At 41.0% G+C, this 19,191-nt stretch overlaps 2 protein-coding genes across 3 annotated transcripts; both read left to right on the top strand.

Annotated features, from left to right (window-relative positions):
* Positions 1 to 237: 237 nt before the first annotated feature.
* Positions 238 to 11,314, top strand: khsrp (KH-type splicing regulatory protein). 2 transcript variants are annotated; one of them, XM_086081819.1, is made up of 18 exons: positions 238 to 574; positions 2,850 to 2,952; positions 3,031 to 3,084; positions 3,170 to 3,206; positions 3,298 to 3,362; positions 3,463 to 3,534; positions 3,623 to 3,680; positions 4,858 to 5,005; positions 6,505 to 6,603; positions 6,694 to 6,798; positions 7,083 to 7,185; positions 7,368 to 7,492; positions 7,920 to 8,210; positions 8,299 to 8,408; positions 8,507 to 8,595; positions 9,918 to 10,118; positions 10,228 to 10,412; positions 10,537 to 11,314. In XM_086081819.1, the coding sequence occupies exons 1-18, from the start codon at positions 485 to 487 to the stop codon at positions 10,543 to 10,545; spliced, it is 1,944 nt and encodes a 647-aa protein (XP_085937945.1). In that variant the 5' UTR covers positions 238 to 484; the 3' UTR covers positions 10,546 to 11,314. The 2 variants fall into 2 exon arrangements, with proteins under 2 accessions (XP_085937945.1, XP_085937946.1); XM_086081820.1 differs by lacking the exon at positions 3,031 to 3,084.
* Positions 11,315 to 12,471: 1,157 nt separating this feature from the next.
* dcaf15 (DDB1 and CUL4 associated factor 15) lies at positions 12,472 to 18,837 on the top strand. Its single transcript, XM_086081821.1, has 13 exons — positions 12,472 to 12,799; positions 13,311 to 13,408; positions 13,532 to 13,670; positions 14,000 to 14,106; positions 14,189 to 14,316; positions 14,396 to 14,557; positions 16,039 to 16,596; positions 17,251 to 17,342; positions 17,692 to 17,814; positions 17,893 to 17,969; positions 18,054 to 18,158; positions 18,314 to 18,429; positions 18,521 to 18,837. The coding sequence occupies exons 1-13, from the start codon at positions 12,704 to 12,706 to the stop codon at positions 18,574 to 18,576; spliced, it is 1,857 nt and encodes a 618-aa protein (XP_085937947.1). The 5' UTR covers positions 12,472 to 12,703; the 3' UTR covers positions 18,577 to 18,837.
* The last annotated feature ends 354 nt before the right edge of the window (positions 18,838 to 19,191 follow it).

The raw sequence follows: 19,191 nt of genomic DNA on the forward strand, positions 1-19,191 counted from the left end.
GTAATCTTACTTTTTGTGACATTTCTGCTTGGTGGTATGCTATATATATATATATATATATATATATATATATATATATATATATATATATATATATATATATATATATATATATATTTATTTATTTATTTAAATTTTGGAAATTGTCACGGAAGACGTTCTCTTGTTGGGACTTGGGGGTGGGGGGGTGATATTTGTTCTTCTACTCCAGACCAGGAGGTGACGCAGTTTTGAGCCGTTAACATTAGATCTCTAAACAGAGGAAAGGGGATGAGAAAGGCCGGAGCGGGAAGGGCCAAGGGTAACGCACATTGATTGGTTATTTTAAGCAGGGAACTTTGCCGGCGTGGTAAGCGATCTGCCTCACATTGGCGTTCTTATTTCGCTCAACACAAGCTTTGGCCTTCCCGCTTCTGCGCAGCCCGACCCGGCCAAAGCCACACGGCCTGCCCCCCGTGTGTCATTTCTCCTCCTTGTGACCACCATGTCCGAATTGGGCTCTTTGCCGACTAACGGCGTCGGCGCTGGAGCGAAGAAAGATGCTTTTGCGGACGCTATGGAAAGAGCCAGACAGGTAAATCGTAGTAAGGGCACACTGAAGATTGCAGCTGTCGAGCCATTTAGCTTCGGCAGTTGCAGCTAGCTCGATTATCCTTATCGTTAGCTTCAGTTGACTAGCTAGCTTGTAGCGGTATGCTACCGGCAAGTGAATCTCGCTGTACGGCATCAATTGTATTGAGACCTGAGCTGAGTCGAGATTGCTATTTGGACTGTTGTCTTTTGAGTAGGTCCGTTGTGAACTACAGAATCCCAACATTGCTGCTTTATCATTTCATGTTTCATCCTGACCACGTAGACTTTCCGGTTAATTTGGTCATTTTGGCTAAGAATGTGTATATTATTCCGTTAAAACCACTAAATGAAATGACTTCAAGCTAACCGTCACGATCGTGTGATTGCTATTTGCGAATGGATTGTGACAATTAACTATACATTTACACAGGTGAATTCAAAATAACCGCTGGCTACGACGTCTACTATATTGTAATTTATTTTTCTTATTTTGGTCAGATTTGCGGTCTCAAAACCTAGAGGGTTTTCTTGATTTTTCCAGAGAAGTTAAGGACCAACTGAATTTATCAAAGAGAAAAAAAAAGTACCGGTAAATCGAAGGCAATTATGTTGCACATTTTTGTCTGCAATTAATTAGGTTAGGTCAAATAATAATTCCGATAATTTCTAACATACAGAAATGGATACAATTTGGAGTTAGTCCAAATGCAACCACAGTGCAGGTGTTCTAATGTACCTAATATTTCCCAAATGAGGCAGTGAATATTCATTGTAGGTCATTGCATGTATTCTTAGGGCATTCATTCAGTTGTAACTGGACCGTTCAGGTTGTCTTAGAAGACACTAGGGTTTATCCATCTATCCATTTTCTTTCCCGCTTATCCTCATTAGGGTCATACATGAGTCTATCCCAGCTGACCTCGCAGGATTTTTCCTGGCTCAAAATGAGGCAGATGTGGTATCATCCTGACTATGATGGGTGACTACCGATACCAGGTATCGGTGCCAATACCAGTCTTATTTTAAGGTATCGGTACTCGCGGTGGTGACCTATACCATTATTGGTCGCCCTCCTGCAGACATTTTATGATCAGGGACTAGAAATGAGAAATTATATGAATACAAAGTTGCCATTAATTTTTGCCATTTTTAACTACAATCATTAAAAATTCATCCACTAGTACATATTAAATTGTAAATATAGTTCAGCGTTGTTGTAAAACACTAGTATTTATTGTATATACTGTGTTTTTATGACGATGGCTGGAGCGCGCCACCTCTGTCTCACAACCAAGAAATGGGCATGTGCAACAGTTGCTCCATGATCTGTTTCTTGTTCGGTACATTAAAGTTTAGAAAAAAAGAAGAAAATAAAAAGCTGTTTCTTCTTCGGTTGTTGCTTCAGGTCTTTCTGGTGAACTGCTGTTGATATAGTGCCTCTATAATGGCGCAACACTGCAACTGCAGTTAAAATGCATTGCAATCAACAGAGCTGGAGCGATATCAGTGGCTCAGGCTGGAGGTGGCAAGCAAATTAGGTGGAGGTGGCTGCCTCTGAATTTTGTACACAGGAAAAACCCTGCCATCTATCCATTTTCTGTCCCGCTTATCCTCATTAAGGTCATGGGTATACATGAGTATCACAGCTGACCTCGGGTGAGAGACAAGGTACACCCTAGACTGGATGCAAGCCAGACAAACAAGCATTCACACATTCACATCTAAGGGTAATTTAGAGTCTTACAATTAACCAAACATGCATCTGTTTGGAATGTGGAAGGAAATTGGAGTGCCCAGGTAAAACTCATGCTTGCATTGGGAGGTCATGCACTTTCGCAGGACGAACTGATTACCTCGAAGCTGTTAGGCTACCACTGTTGCTAACCATTCAACAACCAAGCCACCCTTCCGGGACTTTATTCTGTGACATATTGCTTTGCAAGAGATGTTCTGTTTACTGCCTTTGAGCATGAACTGATGAAGCCTGCTCGAATGAGAAGACATCTTCCTAGACAACCTGAACAGTCTCGTTCCGATCGATGCAATGCCCATAGAATTCGCCGAATGGCTTGACTCAGCAATACAATTTAATGAAATAAAATCCAGCCTGCTCTAAAGCTTTATTTTTCCGTAAATGTTTTTATTTATTGCCTAAGAACCAAATGTCCTAAGTTGGTATGCATTCTTGCACTCATCTTAACGCAGATCGTTTGTTTTTATAGTCTACAAAATATATCAACCCTTCTTCAAGCGAGTCTTTCTTTCCATTTTCCTAGATTGCTGCTAAAATCAGTGGTGAGACCGGTCACATGGCGAGCAACAATGGAGGAGCTGAGGGTTTTCCATTCGCCGCACAGAAACGATCCCTCGAAGAAGCAGGTTGACAATCAGCTCAAATTGCCTTTTTTGCCTGAAACTGCTGTAATTGTCATAGGCTTACAATTTCCTTTTATTTAGATGAACCAGATGCCAAGAAGGTAGCATCACAGAATGAAAGAGATTCTTCGTTGTGTACGTTGATTATGCACATTAATTCATCACAACTGCTGGATCCTCTCACTTTCCAGCCACTCAAATATTTCTCCTTCTCTTTCAGCCATCGGAGCTCAACTGGCTGCCCTGGCTCAACAGAGGTATGAGTTTGTTTGCGTCGCCAATTCTTTTGCAGCTCCGTGACGTAGTGTGTTATGGAGCCTATATAATTTCCTGTTTTACTGCTTTCAGTGTCAGGCCCTCCACAATGACAATAACAGAGGAGTGCAGGGTGCCTGATGGCATGGTTGGTCTCAGTAAGTGCATTCATACCTATCAAGTCCTATAAAATAAGTTACAGCTGTGCTGCCCTACAAATGTTAAAACCAAAATCGTAATTGTCTACTCTTACTTTAGTCATCGGCAGAGGCGGTGAACACATAAACAAAATTCAACGGGACTCTGGCTGCAAGGTCCAGATTGCACACGGTGAGCGTCACAATTACCAATTGACAACTTTGTGGTCTTCTCTGCTATTTGTTTATTTTTTCCCCCAAACGTTACTATATTATTTCAGACAGTGCTGGTCTTTCGGAAAGAACCGTTTCTTTAACAGGGGCACCTGATGCCATACAGTAAGTTCAGCTTCATATTTTAACCTTTTCCCCCCATATGTCAAGCCATTCTATTCAAATCTTACTGTTTAAAATACAAGCAGTTTTCATTCATGCTGTTGAATCAGATTAGTGGTCAGCTCTGGTGAAAGAAGTAGAGAGAAGGGTGATTACATGATTCAAAACCTCCATTAGGCTTTACACGATCAGGATTTTTGGGGCCGATTAGCGAGTTTAAATAAACCAATCAGAGTACCGATGCAATCACAAGATTGAGCGATATTTTTATTTAAATAACTAGTTTAATGTATTGTGTACTGTTTATAGCTTATTCGTTAACGAACAAGCAGTGCTTGATTTTTAGTAACAATATAGATGCTTTCAAAATAATAAGTTAGAACCTTTTTGAAATATTTTTATGAAGAACTTGTGAATTTATGAGTTCCGGTAAATCTTATTAAGGGTGGGCATGGGACTTAACGTTTGTAAATACAGTATTTTGGGGGGGGACTATAAGTAGCTCTGGAGTACAAGTTCCACCAGTCAAAACATGCATCATGATGAAAAATGGAAAAACATACGGTTTATATGTCGCTTCAGAGTATAGGTTGCTTTTTTTGGGGTAGGTAAAGGTAAAATCCTGGTTGTTTTTTTTAACTCCTTTTGTAAATAGTCCTTGTTGTGGTGGATTCCACATGCTAAAGATGGTGGTGGTAGGTGATGCACCAAAAGTACTTGCCAACTTCCAAAATAATGTCAAAGTAATGAAAGAAAAAAAAGTAGTAGTAATAGTAGTCATTGCAACTAATGTGTGTATGTCGCCTGCCTGCCGCCTACCATGGCAACAAACCTCAGCTAGCTTGCGAGTTGCGAGTTTAGATTCTTCCTGTTACTCCATTATTCAATGAAAGAGTTGTTGGGGATAGTTTCTAAAATGATTCAATAGTGACAGCCCTACATATATAAAATCCTAAACTCATAAATACTCTGTAGAAAGTGCAATTAAAAGACTCTGCACGCAAGGACAATTAGTTGGTTTGCCTGTGTGTAGTGCTTTTAGGTGACCAGGCACTGGCTTGGTATACGTATTAGAGCAATTTAAATTCATTTTGTGAAAACGGGGTATTTTGTCTGTGCATGAAGCCTTTCCAAAAGTTTTTTTTTACCAGGTCATAAATGTTCCCTTTATTTGTTTCAGGAGAGCAAAGGCGCTCATAGATGAAATTGTATCAAGGGGACATGATTCGCCCAACGGGCAGACGCGTTCCATGCAGGAGATGGTCATCCCTGCGGGCAAGGCTGGCCTTATTATAGGCAAAGGGGGAGAGACCATTAAGCAGCTACAGGTTTGTAAAATCAAAAGCACTTATCTCATTTGAAGAAGTGTGGGGATTGTGAAAATTAATGATTATGAACATGAAATGAAGCATCCCACGTTACAACATTATATTATGTTGAATATCATTGTTTGGTCAATTTTGTATTTTTTTCACAAATGGCAAATATTGCTCAGTCTCCACGTGAGTCTCTTATTAGCAAAGTCGCAAGTAGCCGCTTTTTTCTTTTCTTTTTTAAACATGCACTCATCACTTCAAACTTAAAAAAACACATTCTTCATAACAAATATTCAGGAAAAAAGTATTGATTACTATTCTACCTCCCAACTCTGCTGCTCAAATGTTCCATTTCCACTATTTGAGTTTTTAGGACAAATGACGCCGTTTGGAACGCCACGGTAATGCGTTGACTTGAAGAACCCCTCGGCCTGTGCGAGCTTATTGGTGGATACTTTTAACTGACTCTTGTCGGCCTGTTTGAGAAGGGGTAGTGGCACACGAAACAAATTTTTTGTTGTGGCGACATGAGTAATAATAGTTAGATTTTATTCTTATTTGAAGGCTTTTTAAACCAGATTTTCCATGCAAAAATGTTCTGCAAAAAGGCCTATTTTTTTTCTTTTGTAGGGCTAAATGATTATTTATTTTAAAATAAAAAAAATGTGATTCCACACAGCGCAATCACATGATTTGCCAAAGTTTTTTTTTTTTTTGCAGGGCTCCTAACACAGGTTCTGTTGTATCTACTCTCTCACACATTAAACACGGTCTCACTCCTCTCCCGCCAAGGTTACAAATCTGAAGCGGCATGCTACTTGTGAAAGGCCATACAATCGGCTCCGAGCTGCTGCTCGCAAAATGGGAATATGTGGCACTTACGCGCTGCACCGATGCACATTTCTGGGCACAAGCTACGAGCTGCGCTTGTATCTCAACAAATGCTTTGAAGCCCTTTCATGCTGTTGCTATACCAGTCTCTTGCCTTGGGCCAATTTGTGAACTTTGCAAGTGGACTTTGAGATGTGTGATTGTTATTCCGCTTGAAGTATTCATGTGATGGGCTGAAATGAAAAACCAAAGATGAGGGGCCCAAAGCAGAAAACCAAAGTGCCCAAAAAACAATACCTTTTTTAAAAAGCTTTTTTTTTTTTTTTTTTTTTTTTTTTAAATCCTCTCCTGTATCAAATTAGTCGTGTGAGCATACTGATTCAATTTGTAATGATGTATGCTAACATAAGTGCCAATCAACAGCAGTGTTACCTCAGGGGACCAACTGGTAATCTGATTGCACCAAGTTGAATAAGAACAACAGTAGGACTTCAGGCTTGTTGAAAATATGCAGCTATGTGAAGCTAGCATAAACAAGTTGATACTTAATTATTTAGCACAAGAACTTTACAGCTTTTTGTTGATTTGCAAATTGTGTAATATTAGGGTATTTCTAATTCTGAAGTTGCACTCAAGTTATTCAACTAAGCATCCCCCAACATTATTTTAAAATTTTGAAGGAACGAGCTGGAGTTAAAATGATCCTTATTCAAGATGGAACCCAGCCGCCAAATGTAGATAAACCACTGCGCATCATCGGAGACCCATTCAAAGTGCAGGTACTTGAAAGTCCCTTGAGATCATAGAAACATGCTTTCAGTTCCTTGAGTTTTTGCATTCCATTCATTTGGTTGTCTGTTGTTTTTCAGCAAGCTAAGGAGATGGTTAATGAAATTCTCCGAGATCGGCATCACACAGAATTTGGTGAAGTGGCTGAATATGGCTCAAGAATGGGTGGGGGTAGCGGCGTTGACGTAAGTGTGGTTTGGCTGGAAAATTGGATGAAGTGCTTGAAAGTGAACTAAGTCTCTCGCAACATATAGCACCTGTTCCTCACCGCACTCGTATGTAGTCTTTCTCTTGCTGCTATGTTTATTTTACTGTGACAAAGTAAAATAGTTTTGAGTAGGGATACAGTACATGTTTGGATTATTCATAGCTGCATAGCAGCTGAAGCACAAAAGACTCAAATTGATCTTGAAATGTGCTTGAATACCACAATGCAAGTCATTTCAGAGACATTGTTGGGATTTTACAGGTAGCTGTTCCTCGCCATGCAGTGGGGGTCGTAATTGGAAGAAGTGGGGAGATGATCAAGAAGATCCAGAGTGATGCTGGAGTGAAGATACAATTTAAACCAGGTGAGTGCTTTTGCAAATGTGCCTTGCATGTATTCATGCATGTTTTTCCAGGTTGCATACCTGAAGATGTTTTCCTTGTCCTTTTTTTCTTTACTGTTGTTTGAGGATAAGCAGTTCAGATGATGGATCGATGTTTAAATACACATCCAGCACTTTATACATTTCATACACTGACCTTTCAGATGATGGCACCGGTCCTGAAAAAATGGCTCACATTACGGGTCCTCCTGACCAGTGTCAACATGCCGCCTCAATCATCACAGACCTGCTACAGAGTATCCGTACCAGAGATGACGGCGGTGAGGGGGTAAGTATTGCGCTAGGCTGAAATAACCCCTTTTTTAAGGATATATTGATTACTTGATATTGAAATCACGACTATAATAAAAACAATTATACATTGATTTCAAAACTTGGTATTTATTCAACTTCCAAAACTTTTTTTACACATTCAAATGTTGAATAAGCATCTCCCTTATCTCTTAATCATATTTTGTTTTTCTGTTTCTATTTTCACAAGTCTTAGAATTTACTGCATGGGCAAACCCGGGACATCTGATATCATATTTTGTACCATATCATGTGGAAATGTGTGTTGGTATGACAAAAGATCCTTGAATGCTTGAAATCTCAACTTTAAAATTAATAATATATAAAAATAAAAATAAATACTGGCTGTTCCTGCTGTGTGTACTAGACAATGACATTTTGACTTGAGAGTTTTTGATCCACAGGGTCCCCCTGGTGCTGGGATGCCACCTGGAGGACGGGGACGCGGTAGAGGCCAGGGGAACTGGGGTCCTCCCGGGGGAGAGATGACGTTCTCTGTTCCTGCTCACAAATGTGGACTTGTGATTGGCAGAGGTGGGGAAAATGTCAAAGCCATTAACCAACAAACTGGTGCGTTTGTAGAGATGTTGCGTGAACCGCTACCGGATGGGGATCCAAATTACAAAATGTTCACAATCAGAGGTTCCCCGCAACAGATAGACTATGCAAAGCAACTCATAGAAGAAAAGATTGAGGTACGTTAAAGTGTTCCTTGGTATTCCAACCACTGGATGGCCTCACATTGAAGGGTGTACTGATAAAGGAAACTTCTTGTTTATCCAGGCCCCGTTATGTCCTGTGGGTGGTGGTCCCGGTCCAGGAGGCCCTGGGGGTTCCATGAACCCCTATAACCCCAACCCTTATAATGCTGGACCTCCTGGTGGTGCTCCACAGTATGTAAACTCTTTAATGTGGGAATTGTTTTCACTTTTAGCCCTGGACTAGGACTATCTGGTGAGCTAAAAAACATTTATCGGTCCTGCCATTTCAGTGGTGGTGCACCAGGTGGTCCGCAGTACTGTGCTCAGAGTTGGGGGAACAACTACCAGCAGTGGCAGGCTCCAGGGCCGCAGGACCCCAGTGAGTACTCAACATCAATGGTTGTGTGTCAAAGTCCCTAAATAGCGGATATTCACAGACAGGCTGAACATCAAATATTTTATTGATCATCAGATTCAGATAGAAATTTTAGTTTGAAAATCTGGTGCATCTGCCTGTCCTCTGTCAATTCGCTTGTGATCTCTCTTGGAAAGAATTAAGATCACAAGATAGCAAAACTGAATAAACAAAAGTGTTTGCAGCTCTTTTTTTTTTGGAAAAGGGCTTAAGGGGCAAATACGTAATGACACAGAAGAAGAGCCTACCGTTTAGTATTAGAAGAGGCAATTTCAGCTGTCTTAAACCGGGTTAACACGGCAGGAGAATTAGCCCTGAATCTCCCCTCCCGACAAACGTATTGACACGCAGATATCCAAAAGATAAACTTAAGACAATCCTGCCGTGTGTGGTGTGTTCAGACTGATCTCGGCCGCTCGGAAGGTCGTTTGGGCCGCTCCGATCTCAAATTGGGGATATTCAACATGTTGGATTGTCTTGGCCCGACTTCTCACCGTGTGTGGTTTTCCCCGAGGAGAAACGAGCACGCAGCCAGTTGATGGGTGACGTGCAGCCAATCAGAAAGCGAGGCGGCGAGGAAGACGGTGGGGAATCCAAAATCAAAACCGTCATGCCGCAACTAAAAGTCAGTACTTGCGCTGTTTACACTCCTTTAAATGACGCCTTTTCTTTTTATCTCGCTTTTTTCTGCTGAAAACAAACCAGGAAGTATCGCGACTGGTCCTCCATGCTTGTCTCGTTTAATCTCAAGAGGTTTTGCGAGATTTCCCGTCTAATCAGGAATCCTTCATGAATGAAATCGGTTTGTGTGATGTTGATTGTTCCGTGTGGCTGCACACCACACACGGTACGTTACTCCTGCGTTTTTTTTTCTCGTCACGTGTGTTGGTCTTTCACAGTTTGGTAGTCGGACGATAATTTTATTTAGTCGGCCGTGTGAACCAGGCTTTGCTTAAAATATGCACACACAACGCCGCGATGATGGGTTTTTTTCCAAAGAAAATGTCAATGGCCACCGACATCAACAAATGCGAGTCTGCCGAGATCATACTTTTTCCCTAACAAACAAATAACAAAGGGCTCCTGCTAATTACAATTACTGCTAAATTCAGCGTAATGCTGAGTTATATTTTAATTAAAAAAACAATGTTTCCATTCCCGTTCATCAAAAATATTTATTTGTGTGAAAACGGGTCTGTTGCCCCAAAAAAAAAAAAAAAAAAAAAACACAAAAAAACAACCTCTTTACAATGTACAGAACTGACACATCCAATCCCTACCATCAGATAAGGCAGCAGCAGACCCCAATGCAGCATGGGCAGCTTACTATGCACAGTACTACGGTCAGCAGCCAGGCGGCAGCATGCCAGCACAGAGCCCAGCAGATCCTGGAGCAGCCGGGGACCAGAACCAAGCAGCTCAAACTGCTGGGGGTCAGCCAGACTACACGAAGGCTTGGGAAGAATACTACAAGAAGATGGGCATGGGTAAGTCTGCAGGAACTTTTATTACATAGTTAACTAGCATTTGGATGACAATGGTATTTTGTCAAATTAAGTATTATAATCATGTGCATTTGTGCTATCAATTTTTCAGTCCAGCCTGCAGGAGGGCCAGTGGCTGCTCCGGGAACTGCGGCGGCACCAGCTGCAGGGGCAGCACCTGGAGGGCAGCCGGATTACAGTGCGGCATGGGCAGAGTATTACAGACAGCAAGCTGCCTACTATGGGCAGGGAGGACAGGCTCCTGGGCAAGCAGCTGCGCCACAGCAAGGACAGCAGGTACCCTCTGCCACTCTTTAGAATGCGCCACCGGTGGGAGAAAATTGAAAGAATTGTAATTCCTTAAAATAGTGCTTGTTAGAGTACTGCCATCTCACATGGAATCTATTACTTCTCTTTCCAGGCGCAGTAATGAAGTTTTGTGTGGATGGATGGTTTTGTTGGCGGTTGGGACTTCTGCTGTTTTGGGCTTCAACAATTCAAGATCATGATTGCGCCATCTCCTCTTATTTGAAAATGTTCTTTTTAAACTTGATAGTTGACTGACTTGTTTTTTTCCCCAAAAATGGAATAAGGGAAAAAGTTTTGCTCATGCATTGAAACAACGCACTAATTAACTACCTTGATAAGAATTTGTTTGCTCTTTACTTCATCCACACCTTGTAATAAGTCTGTGTTTTCAGAACTGTGTACTATAAATTAAGAGTATCTTTACTCTGGAAGCTCAACAGTAATCACATTCAGGTTAATGAGTTTCACGTGACAGTATGCTTTATTTTGAATTGATTAAAAAAAAATCTTTTTTGGTACTTTTTAAACGTCATTTAAAACGTATCTGTGTTAAAATTGCAGTTGTAATCTACCCTGCAATTCCTGTTTTGTTTTTTTAATTTCATTCACTGTATTTTTCTTTTTCTCAGAAGGGGATTGTGCGTGTCTGTATGCTATTCAACAGGAGAGTGTGTGCAGGTTTGCTGTAAACTGGCACTCGCTCATGTTGGCTGATTGTGTGTGCATGTGTGGGTGTCTTCCCTTTGATTACTTCTACAACTTAATTGATGGATGATTTTTTTTCTTTCTTTTTGTTCGAGTAGGCTCTGTCATTGTATTTTGTTATTTTTTTACAGCTTGTTTTTAAATACTTAAAAATAAAACATTCAGATCGATAACATCTCCACAAATCTTGGGACGAGGACAGCACAATGTGTGTATTTGTATTCAGATTTTTTTCACAAGTATTAAGGTGTAGGAAGTTCCCACATACAGTAAAACATACAACACTAGATAAGTGTCAGCAAATGTTTACTCACTTATGCTATTAGCTACTCTGCAAACAAATGCAGTAAAGCGCAGCCTTTGGTTAGCGGACGTCAATATGCTTTTGGCGGTATGTCAAACAACTTTGAAACTGTTTAAAATTTTAATATACTGTACATATAGTTTCACCTGCAATAAGCTAACTGCAAAACAACATGCTTCATTGTTCTTAACTTCTGTCAAATGAGTCATGAGTCTCACGACTTTGTAACAACAGGAAGATGCAGGTTGCAAGGTGACAACTTTGGGGAACTACTGTTCTACGTGTTCCTACTTTAGCAAGGTTTATTGAAGTAGCGTAGAGGGGTAAAATGCCCCCTAGTAAGAATGTTTTGTTTGGAAATAATAAAATAGTCTAATTTGCATATTAACATATGTACACCCACTGTAAATATGCTAAAGTTAAGACATATTAAAGGTAATAAAATCACAGCAGACTACAACTTAATTATATATATTTTTAAATAAAAAACAATTGTTTGGTATTAGCTCAAGTAAACTTTTGTGTGTGTGTGTGATTTATAACAGACTACATATGGTATTTCACTTGTATAGCGCTTTTCTACCCGTTAGGGCCCTCAAAGCACTTCACACTGACATCGCAGTCACCTACTGATGGTGTAGCATCAGGAGCACTTCTTTGTCATAGTCACAACGGCGGGCGGTTGAACTCACAACCTCTGGGTTGGGAGACGACCACTCTACCATTGGTGTTGCCCCTATGACAGATTGATATATGCAGAAAGTTCAGAAATTACAATGGATTCACATACTTTTAGCTCCCATACTACAAAACAACCCCCCTTCCAGTATGTATTTCTGCTTATTTTTCTTTCTGCTCTCCTATTTTAACTTATTTTTATAATAGAATGTGAAGGGATGCAAATGACAACAATGTTCATATTTTAAGGAACAAGCCGACAATCCTACAGACTGCCAGGGAGGACCACTTGCCAGGGCAACGATTTAACTGATTTATATGACGTCATCTTTAATTGACGTCTCCATAAAATGACGTCAGGAGAAGCGAACGTCTCATTTCTGCCCATTTCTCCTACTTCTCTGGCGTTTTACTCGACTCCTCCACTGTATAGAGATCTCAGGCGGGAGCAGCTATCGTGTCAAATAAACATAGAAAATCGAGGACGTAATTAAGAAATTAAATTTGGTTCAGAACTGGCCTGGTCGGTCTGGTGCAGTGCTGGCCAATCAGCGGCGTCCGGAGCTCAACACGAACAACAGTTCTGTCAGAGATGGCGCCCAGCTCGAAATCAGAGAAGAAGGATATCAAACACAAAACACAAAGAAGACACAAAGACCATATCGTAAAACTTCTCGTGCGAGGACAGGTATGAATGCCATTTTCAAAACACCTTACTGTAGGCACGGCAGCAATGTTTTTGGAGTAATATGATGCGAGCCTTCCTTGTTTTCATTAGCGTCTGATACCAACTTGTAGCTGTAACTTAGCTCGTTGGCTAACAGCAGCACATTTTCCGTTTTTTTGGCCTTTGCGTTACACTTTGTTATTGCGTTTCTAAGTTGGTTTTGTTGGCAACAATACGTGTACAAATACTTGGGACTCGTTAGTTAGCATATTAGCTGTTAGGTATTGGGTATTTTAAGGCTTAACAGTTTGTTATTTAACCTTTAAGTTGCATTCGATTCGACTTTATTGTCAGTAATAATGTAACAAGAAAAAAAATAGTTTCAGCTTTATCTACTTAGGGTGACAATTGAAAGCCGAATAGTATGCAAATAAAACATCAACCAACGTTTTCCTGAATTGTCACACATTATTTTGCATCGTGTCACCCTAGCTCACATTTGTTTGTTATATATCATTGTTCAATGTTGCAGCTTTCAGGGCAGTTCTCACAGCATCTGTTCAGGAAGCTCCCTCCTCGAGTATGTGTCCCATTAAAGAACATTGTCAGTGAGGAATACCTGAGAGCAGGGTAAGTTGTTATTTCACCGACTCACTACTGGTTGCCATTTCTAAGATTTAATTTAAGCAAATTAGTGTTGATCCACAAAAAGTCGGTGTTACGGTGATGCAGTCATTGCCTGTTTGCTTCCAGGCATATCTTTCTTGGCTTCACCAAGTGTGGCCGCTACGTTTTGTCCTACACCAGGGACTGTGGAGAGGATGATGATTTCTCTTTCTATAACTACCATCTTTACTGGTGGGAGTTTAATCTCCACAGTCGACTCAAACAGGTAAACCAATTCATACACATTGTATAGTCTAATGTGTAGTCTACCGTTATTCTGACCATATTTCCAGCTCAAACACACTGTCAACAAATGCAAATGAAATTACATTTATCTCAAAATTTTGCCAGGGTCTGAATGCGTTGAGCTTGCAAATATGCAGTATAGTTCATATGTTGACTGCTGTGGGGGGAAAAGTAATTAAAACAAAGTTATTGGGAGCTTTAAAACTTTTGCATGGTAGTGTACTATTTAATTAGAATTAAAAAATAACAATTTGATCAGAATTAAGTGACACTTACATGTTTTGTCTATTGTATGTATTGTCATTCTAGGTCCAATATGTGAGACTGTTTGCAGGTGAGGAAATCTACAATGATCTTTACCTCACTGTGTGCGGGTGGCCAAATGACCAGTCTAAAATTGTCATCTTTGGTTTTAAGTAAGACATTTTTTGCATCATTTAGCATATTCTACCATTATGTTGTTGTAATCATGTTTGCCTATGTGGCGCAACCTGTCAGCTATCTCCTGATGAACTTGATGAGCGCTGAGAACTACCGAGACATCTACATCACCATTGTTTCAATGCCTCCACCTCAGCCTTGCGCTGAGTGCTGCACACTTCCCTCGAGCACATCCGTGCGCAATGGTAAACACAAGCCGATGCTACTCCGCTGACCTTGCTTCCTCAAGCCCATCACCTCTAATTGTCATGTGGCTCTCTGCAGGAAGTGGCGAGTGCCTGGAGCACGGCTATGTCCTCAACAGCAAATATCAGGTGGTGTACCCCTTTCCCACTTTTCAGCCTGCTTTCCAGCTGAAAAAGGACCAGGTCATCCTGTTAAATACGAGCTACTCTCTGGTGGCTTGTGGCATCTCTCTCTGCCAAGGTAATAATTGAAATTTGCTGATCAATTTCAACTAACCCATATATGGTATATATACCAGGGGTCTGCAACCTGCGGCTCTGGAAGCACATGTAGCTCCCTCTAAAAACAATTTGTAGGAATTAATATATATTTTTTATGTATGCATTTTTATTTTTTTGATAAAATATTCTTTAAATGAACTCATGATTAAATAAATTAATAATGAATAATTAAATGTAACAAAAAAGTCAAAGTCCACATTTTTAAGTTGTCAGAAAAAAAAGAAAGGTAGATAAATGTCTTAAAAGTGACCATAAAATGTCCAAAAGGGGAGAGGAAGAGCAGGAAATTAGCATAAAATGTCCCTGAAATTGCCACAAAAAATGTCAGAGAATTAAATAATAAAAAATTTTTTTTAAATAAATAAATAATGATAGAATAAAATGTCCAAAAACAAAGTAAGAAAGGCAGAAAAATTACCATAAAATGTCTTTGGAGTTGCAAAAAAACAAAACTAAACAAAAAAAGTCCGAAATTTGACAGAAAAGCCCAAAAATCTAAAAGTGTATGAAAAATCACAAAAAGGTGGACAAATTGGATGCTGCATATTTGTTGTGTTCTGGTGCAGCTCTAATTCGCTCTTGGGCCCTCAGTACATTACGGGTCGATATAGCGTATGTTATAACACACAGTTTCATTCATCACAATGTTTTGCGGCTCAAGACAGATTTTTGTTTGTTATTTATTTGGCATCAAATGGCTCTTGTGCCAGTAAAGGTCGCTGAACCCTGGTATATAACTTCTATGTACATTAACAGACTTATCAGTAAAATGACACAAAACTGCACAATCTCACTTTCAAAAGGCAAGTTTGCTCAAAACAGTCTGTTGTTGCTACATAAGTGGGCCGCACACTAAACTGAACTGTCGAGCAGTGTGCGCCGTGCGGGGCTCAACAACTACTTCTCATGAGTGTCTTGACAGTCGAACACAGTGAGCAGCTACAAGAGTGTCAACATCGGGCAGCGATAACAAGCAGTTAAACAGTAATAAAGAAATATGAAATACACTGTTTAGTTGGTCTGGACTAGTTTAAATACAATAAACCTCGGAATGACTTTACTGGTTACTGTCGGGAATCTGAGAAAAGTCAAGTTAGCAGCCGCAATAATTGCTCACTTCAGAATAAAAGACAACTAAGGCATCAATGTCCATGCAAAAGATTAATTGTGAGGCTTTTATTTGGAAGTTTCCATCACGGCGCGAATGAGCAAACGTTATGATGGCAGATTTGACTTTGTTGCATCTCACGGTAACGGCTGCTAGCAAGACTCGAGCTGTGGCTGAACGCGGGGACGACGCCAACAGAATGGTCACGTCGGTCGGTAGAAATTAGGGCCCCTGGGCACCCAAATTGGTCGCAGACCCCTGAATGTTTTGCCCTTGATGCCCAGTATGTTATCAGATGTTAAATTGCACTTAATTGGCTTTGTTTGTTCCAGGCAAGGCTGGTTCGTCGTCCCAAATTCTCTATACAAAGACAGCGGCGTTGTCACGTCAGGCGTCCACGTTGTCCTCTCCCGCCGCCTCAACTTCCTCGTTGCCTCAGGAATTTCCTGATAGGCAACCAACACTGAGCATGTTAACCCCCGCCCAACCTTCTTCCAGCCAATCCCAAGCCGCCGTGCGAGCCCGAGAATTTGCAGCCGACCTCTTCCGACGGGCCCAAGGCGGCGCTGGCGGAGGGGACAAAGAGGGAGAAGAGAAACCATCAGTCCCGTTGGTGGTGACCACTCAGCAGGAGGAGCAGGATTGTCCAAAAACGTCATCCAAAGAAACCCGGACTTGTTCGCCACAAACGTTGACATCCGGCCATAGTTTAATGCAGTCAGCAGAACGAAGGATGTCACCCGTGTCCTCGTCTTCATCGCCTTCGTCCCCTCCTACCCCGTCTGCATCTCAGGAGGTTGACCCCAGTGAACCCGGATATGTCAACTACTCATGTCTGCACTACTGTCTCCAGCCGGGCTTATTGGAGCAGAATACGGGAGGCGATGCAGGTGAAAGAGCAACGATCTACGATAAACGTCGTTCGTACACCTGCAACATTATGACCACCTGCACACCAACGCAACCAACGGTGTTGTTGTGTCTCAGTATTGATGATCACTCAGAGAGTTATTCGTTTAGTGCAGTACGGTTTGTTTGACAACTTCTGAAAACTACAGCCACAATAATGAGCTTGTTCAATGAACGTCTCACTCAAAGTCAAACCGATTTTTGGATGGGCACTTATTTTTTGTCGGGGTTGCCAATCTTGTTTTAATGGCATTGTGTTTGTGGGAGGCAATGGTGGTTTATAACCTTAACCTAAAAGAACCTTGCTTTCAAGGTCACATGCAATAAACGAACAGACTTATTTATTTGTTTTTTAATTTATGTCATTGTTTCTGCAGTTCATTAAACAATAGCTATTTTCAACAGAAGGTTTTTTATTTTTATTTTTTATTATTATTATTATTTTTTAAATCAACTTTCTGTCAATCAGGCCTGGAGTTTAAAGTGGTCATAATGTTGTGGCCAAAGGTCATGTCAAGTGTTGTTGCTGCATTTTAGTTAAGTGGTAGTTGCATACTAAAAGTTTTTCCGTTTCAGTTAAGCTGGACACCTTCAACGTTTGTCTTTGAGATGTGCTCATTATTTTTTGCATCAAGGTTACGAAGACGATAAAGTGCAGCTGCCGTTCACGGTCACCGATCTTAAAGGGCGGAGCCTGCGACTGGTCAGTGAGCCACACGATGGACAGGTGAGCGACATACTGGAAATATCACAAGTAGGGTTGGGTGCCGATATTGTAACCTTGCTCTGCAAGATGAATTCTCGCGGTATTTGTGAGTTCACAAACTGCGGAGAATACGTCTTGTGCCGCTCACGCTGATACATTTGCAGCCGACCTAAAGACCAATCAGGCGTTGTTTAGGCAGGACGAAACCAATAAGCGCCGATCGTTGGGAGGAACAAACAAACCTAACCAGACGAATGGATGCTGCAATTAATTATGTTTTTGTAGAATTACTCACCGTTTCCTTGTTGAATTTGAACATCGAATGCACACTGGCAAAAACGTGTAGTTGTGTGTGTGTGTTCCTTTGCAGAGTGTTTGCATAGAGCAGCTGACTCTGGACTTTGAGTATCTCATTAATGAGGTGATCAGGAACGACGCAGCATGGGCGTCTCAGTTCTGCTCTTTCAGCGACTACGATGTGGTCATATTAGAGGTAGAGAAACACGGTCGTTTGCGGCGCACATTTCAATTGAAATGTGCGCGTCACAATGGTTGTGTATGTGCGTGTCAGGTGTGTCCGGAGACCAACACTGTCATGATTAGCATCGGCCTGCTATTACTGGCCTTCTCCCCCTCGGAGCATTGCAGGTACTTTTTACTTTTGCGACTTCTTCTCCAGTAGAGCGAGTTTGGACTCCTTTTTTGACACTTGTGTGCTTTTCTTCTTGTCAGGCCCAACACGTACCATTCGAACCTGCAGGTCAGTTGGGACCTTAACACGGGTGTGTGTAGCACTGTGGGCGTTGGTGACCTTACAGAGGTCAAGGGTCAGCCCAGGTAGGAAAACTATGAAATTGTTTTCTTTTTTGTTTAAAAAGGCTTACTTTAACTAGAAACCTGTTTTCGAATTGTCGGCAAATTTTAAGAAACAAAAGTTGTCTGTTAACACGAGATTAGATGACAATATGTGTTGCACCCGTCTCTTGCGTCAGCGGGCGCGTGTGGAGTTCCTACAGGAAGTCGTGCGTCAACACGCTGATGAAGTGGCTCATTCCTGAGAGCAGCTCGCGCCACATCAATCGCATGACCAACGAAGGACTACACAAAGGTGAGTTGTCGCTGCAAAAAAAATGTCCCCAAGCTGATTCAAACTCTTGATTTTGAGGGTCTAACGAAATAGTTCCTCCTCTCCCACGTAGGATCGTCTCTGCAGGTGTTGGCTGATAGCGACAGATGCACCTCTATTGTTTTGTGATGTCACAACGCCAGGGCTACAAAAGAAAAGGAGAACGACCTTAGGGCTCAATTACACTGTGATAACAAAACTGTACATATGTCTTCTTCTTTTTTTCTTTTTTATAATGACACATTTGTATTTACTTATTGATGTACAAAAAGACAGAGCTGGATTGGATGAAGTTTCTGACAACCATTCGAAGAGTTCTTTTCTTACATGGTATATACTATTAAGTATTCCTGAAGTGTTTGTGTCTGCCATAAAAAGTATGTATGTCAACCTGCACTTGTGAGATAATTGTATGTGTTTGTGCAATGGGACTGATTATTGCTGCTTGTGAATAACTTGTTCTCACAAAGCCTGAAACCGGCCTGGCTCCATTTTGTTGACTCACAAGGGTGCAGTTTTTCTCATAACGTTGAACGAAGCAAACCTATGTTACTTTAAATATCTTTAGGTGAGTTGTACACAGTATTTGTTAAATGGTTGTCGGGTTTTCAAGTCCCATGCGTTTCACTGGTTGATGTAATGCTGTATATTCGTGGTAAGGAAGTAAGAATCTTGAGTTTTGTCAAAATAAAAAACATTTTTGGGGGTGTTGCAGAACAAGATTTGCTCTCCAATTTGAGTAAC

Source organism: Leptonotus elevatus, chromosome 8 (genome assembly GCF_054856555.1).
Source record: "Leptonotus elevatus isolate MCC_2025b chromosome 8, RoL_Lele_1.0, whole genome shotgun sequence".
NCBI lineage: Eukaryota > Metazoa > Chordata > Actinopteri > Syngnathiformes > Syngnathidae > Leptonotus > Leptonotus elevatus.

Bases quoted from the DNA above. Each gene is read 5' to 3' on its own strand.
- khsrp (XM_086081819.1), top strand. From the start codon at position 485: ATGTCCGAATTGGGCTCTTTGCCGACTAACGGCGTCGGCGCTGGAGCG. The intron at 3,681-4,857 runs GTAAGTTCAGCT...TATTTGTTTCAG, and splicing joins GGGGCACCTGATGCCATACA to GAGAGCAAAGGCGCTCATAG. The intron at 6,799-7,082 runs GTAAGTGTGGTT...GGGATTTTACAG, and splicing joins GTGGGGGTAGCGGCGTTGAC to GTAGCTGTTCCTCGCCATGC.
- dcaf15 (XM_086081821.1), top strand. From the start codon at position 12,704: ATGGCGCCCAGCTCGAAATCAGAGAAGAAGGATATCAAACACAAAACA. The intron at 16,597-17,250 runs GTGAAAGAGCAA...TTTTGCATCAAG, and splicing joins GAATACGGGAGGCGATGCAG to GTTACGAAGACGATAAAGTG. The intron at 17,815-17,892 runs GTAGAGAAACAC...TGTGCGTGTCAG, and splicing joins ACGATGTGGTCATATTAGAG to GTGTGTCCGGAGACCAACAC.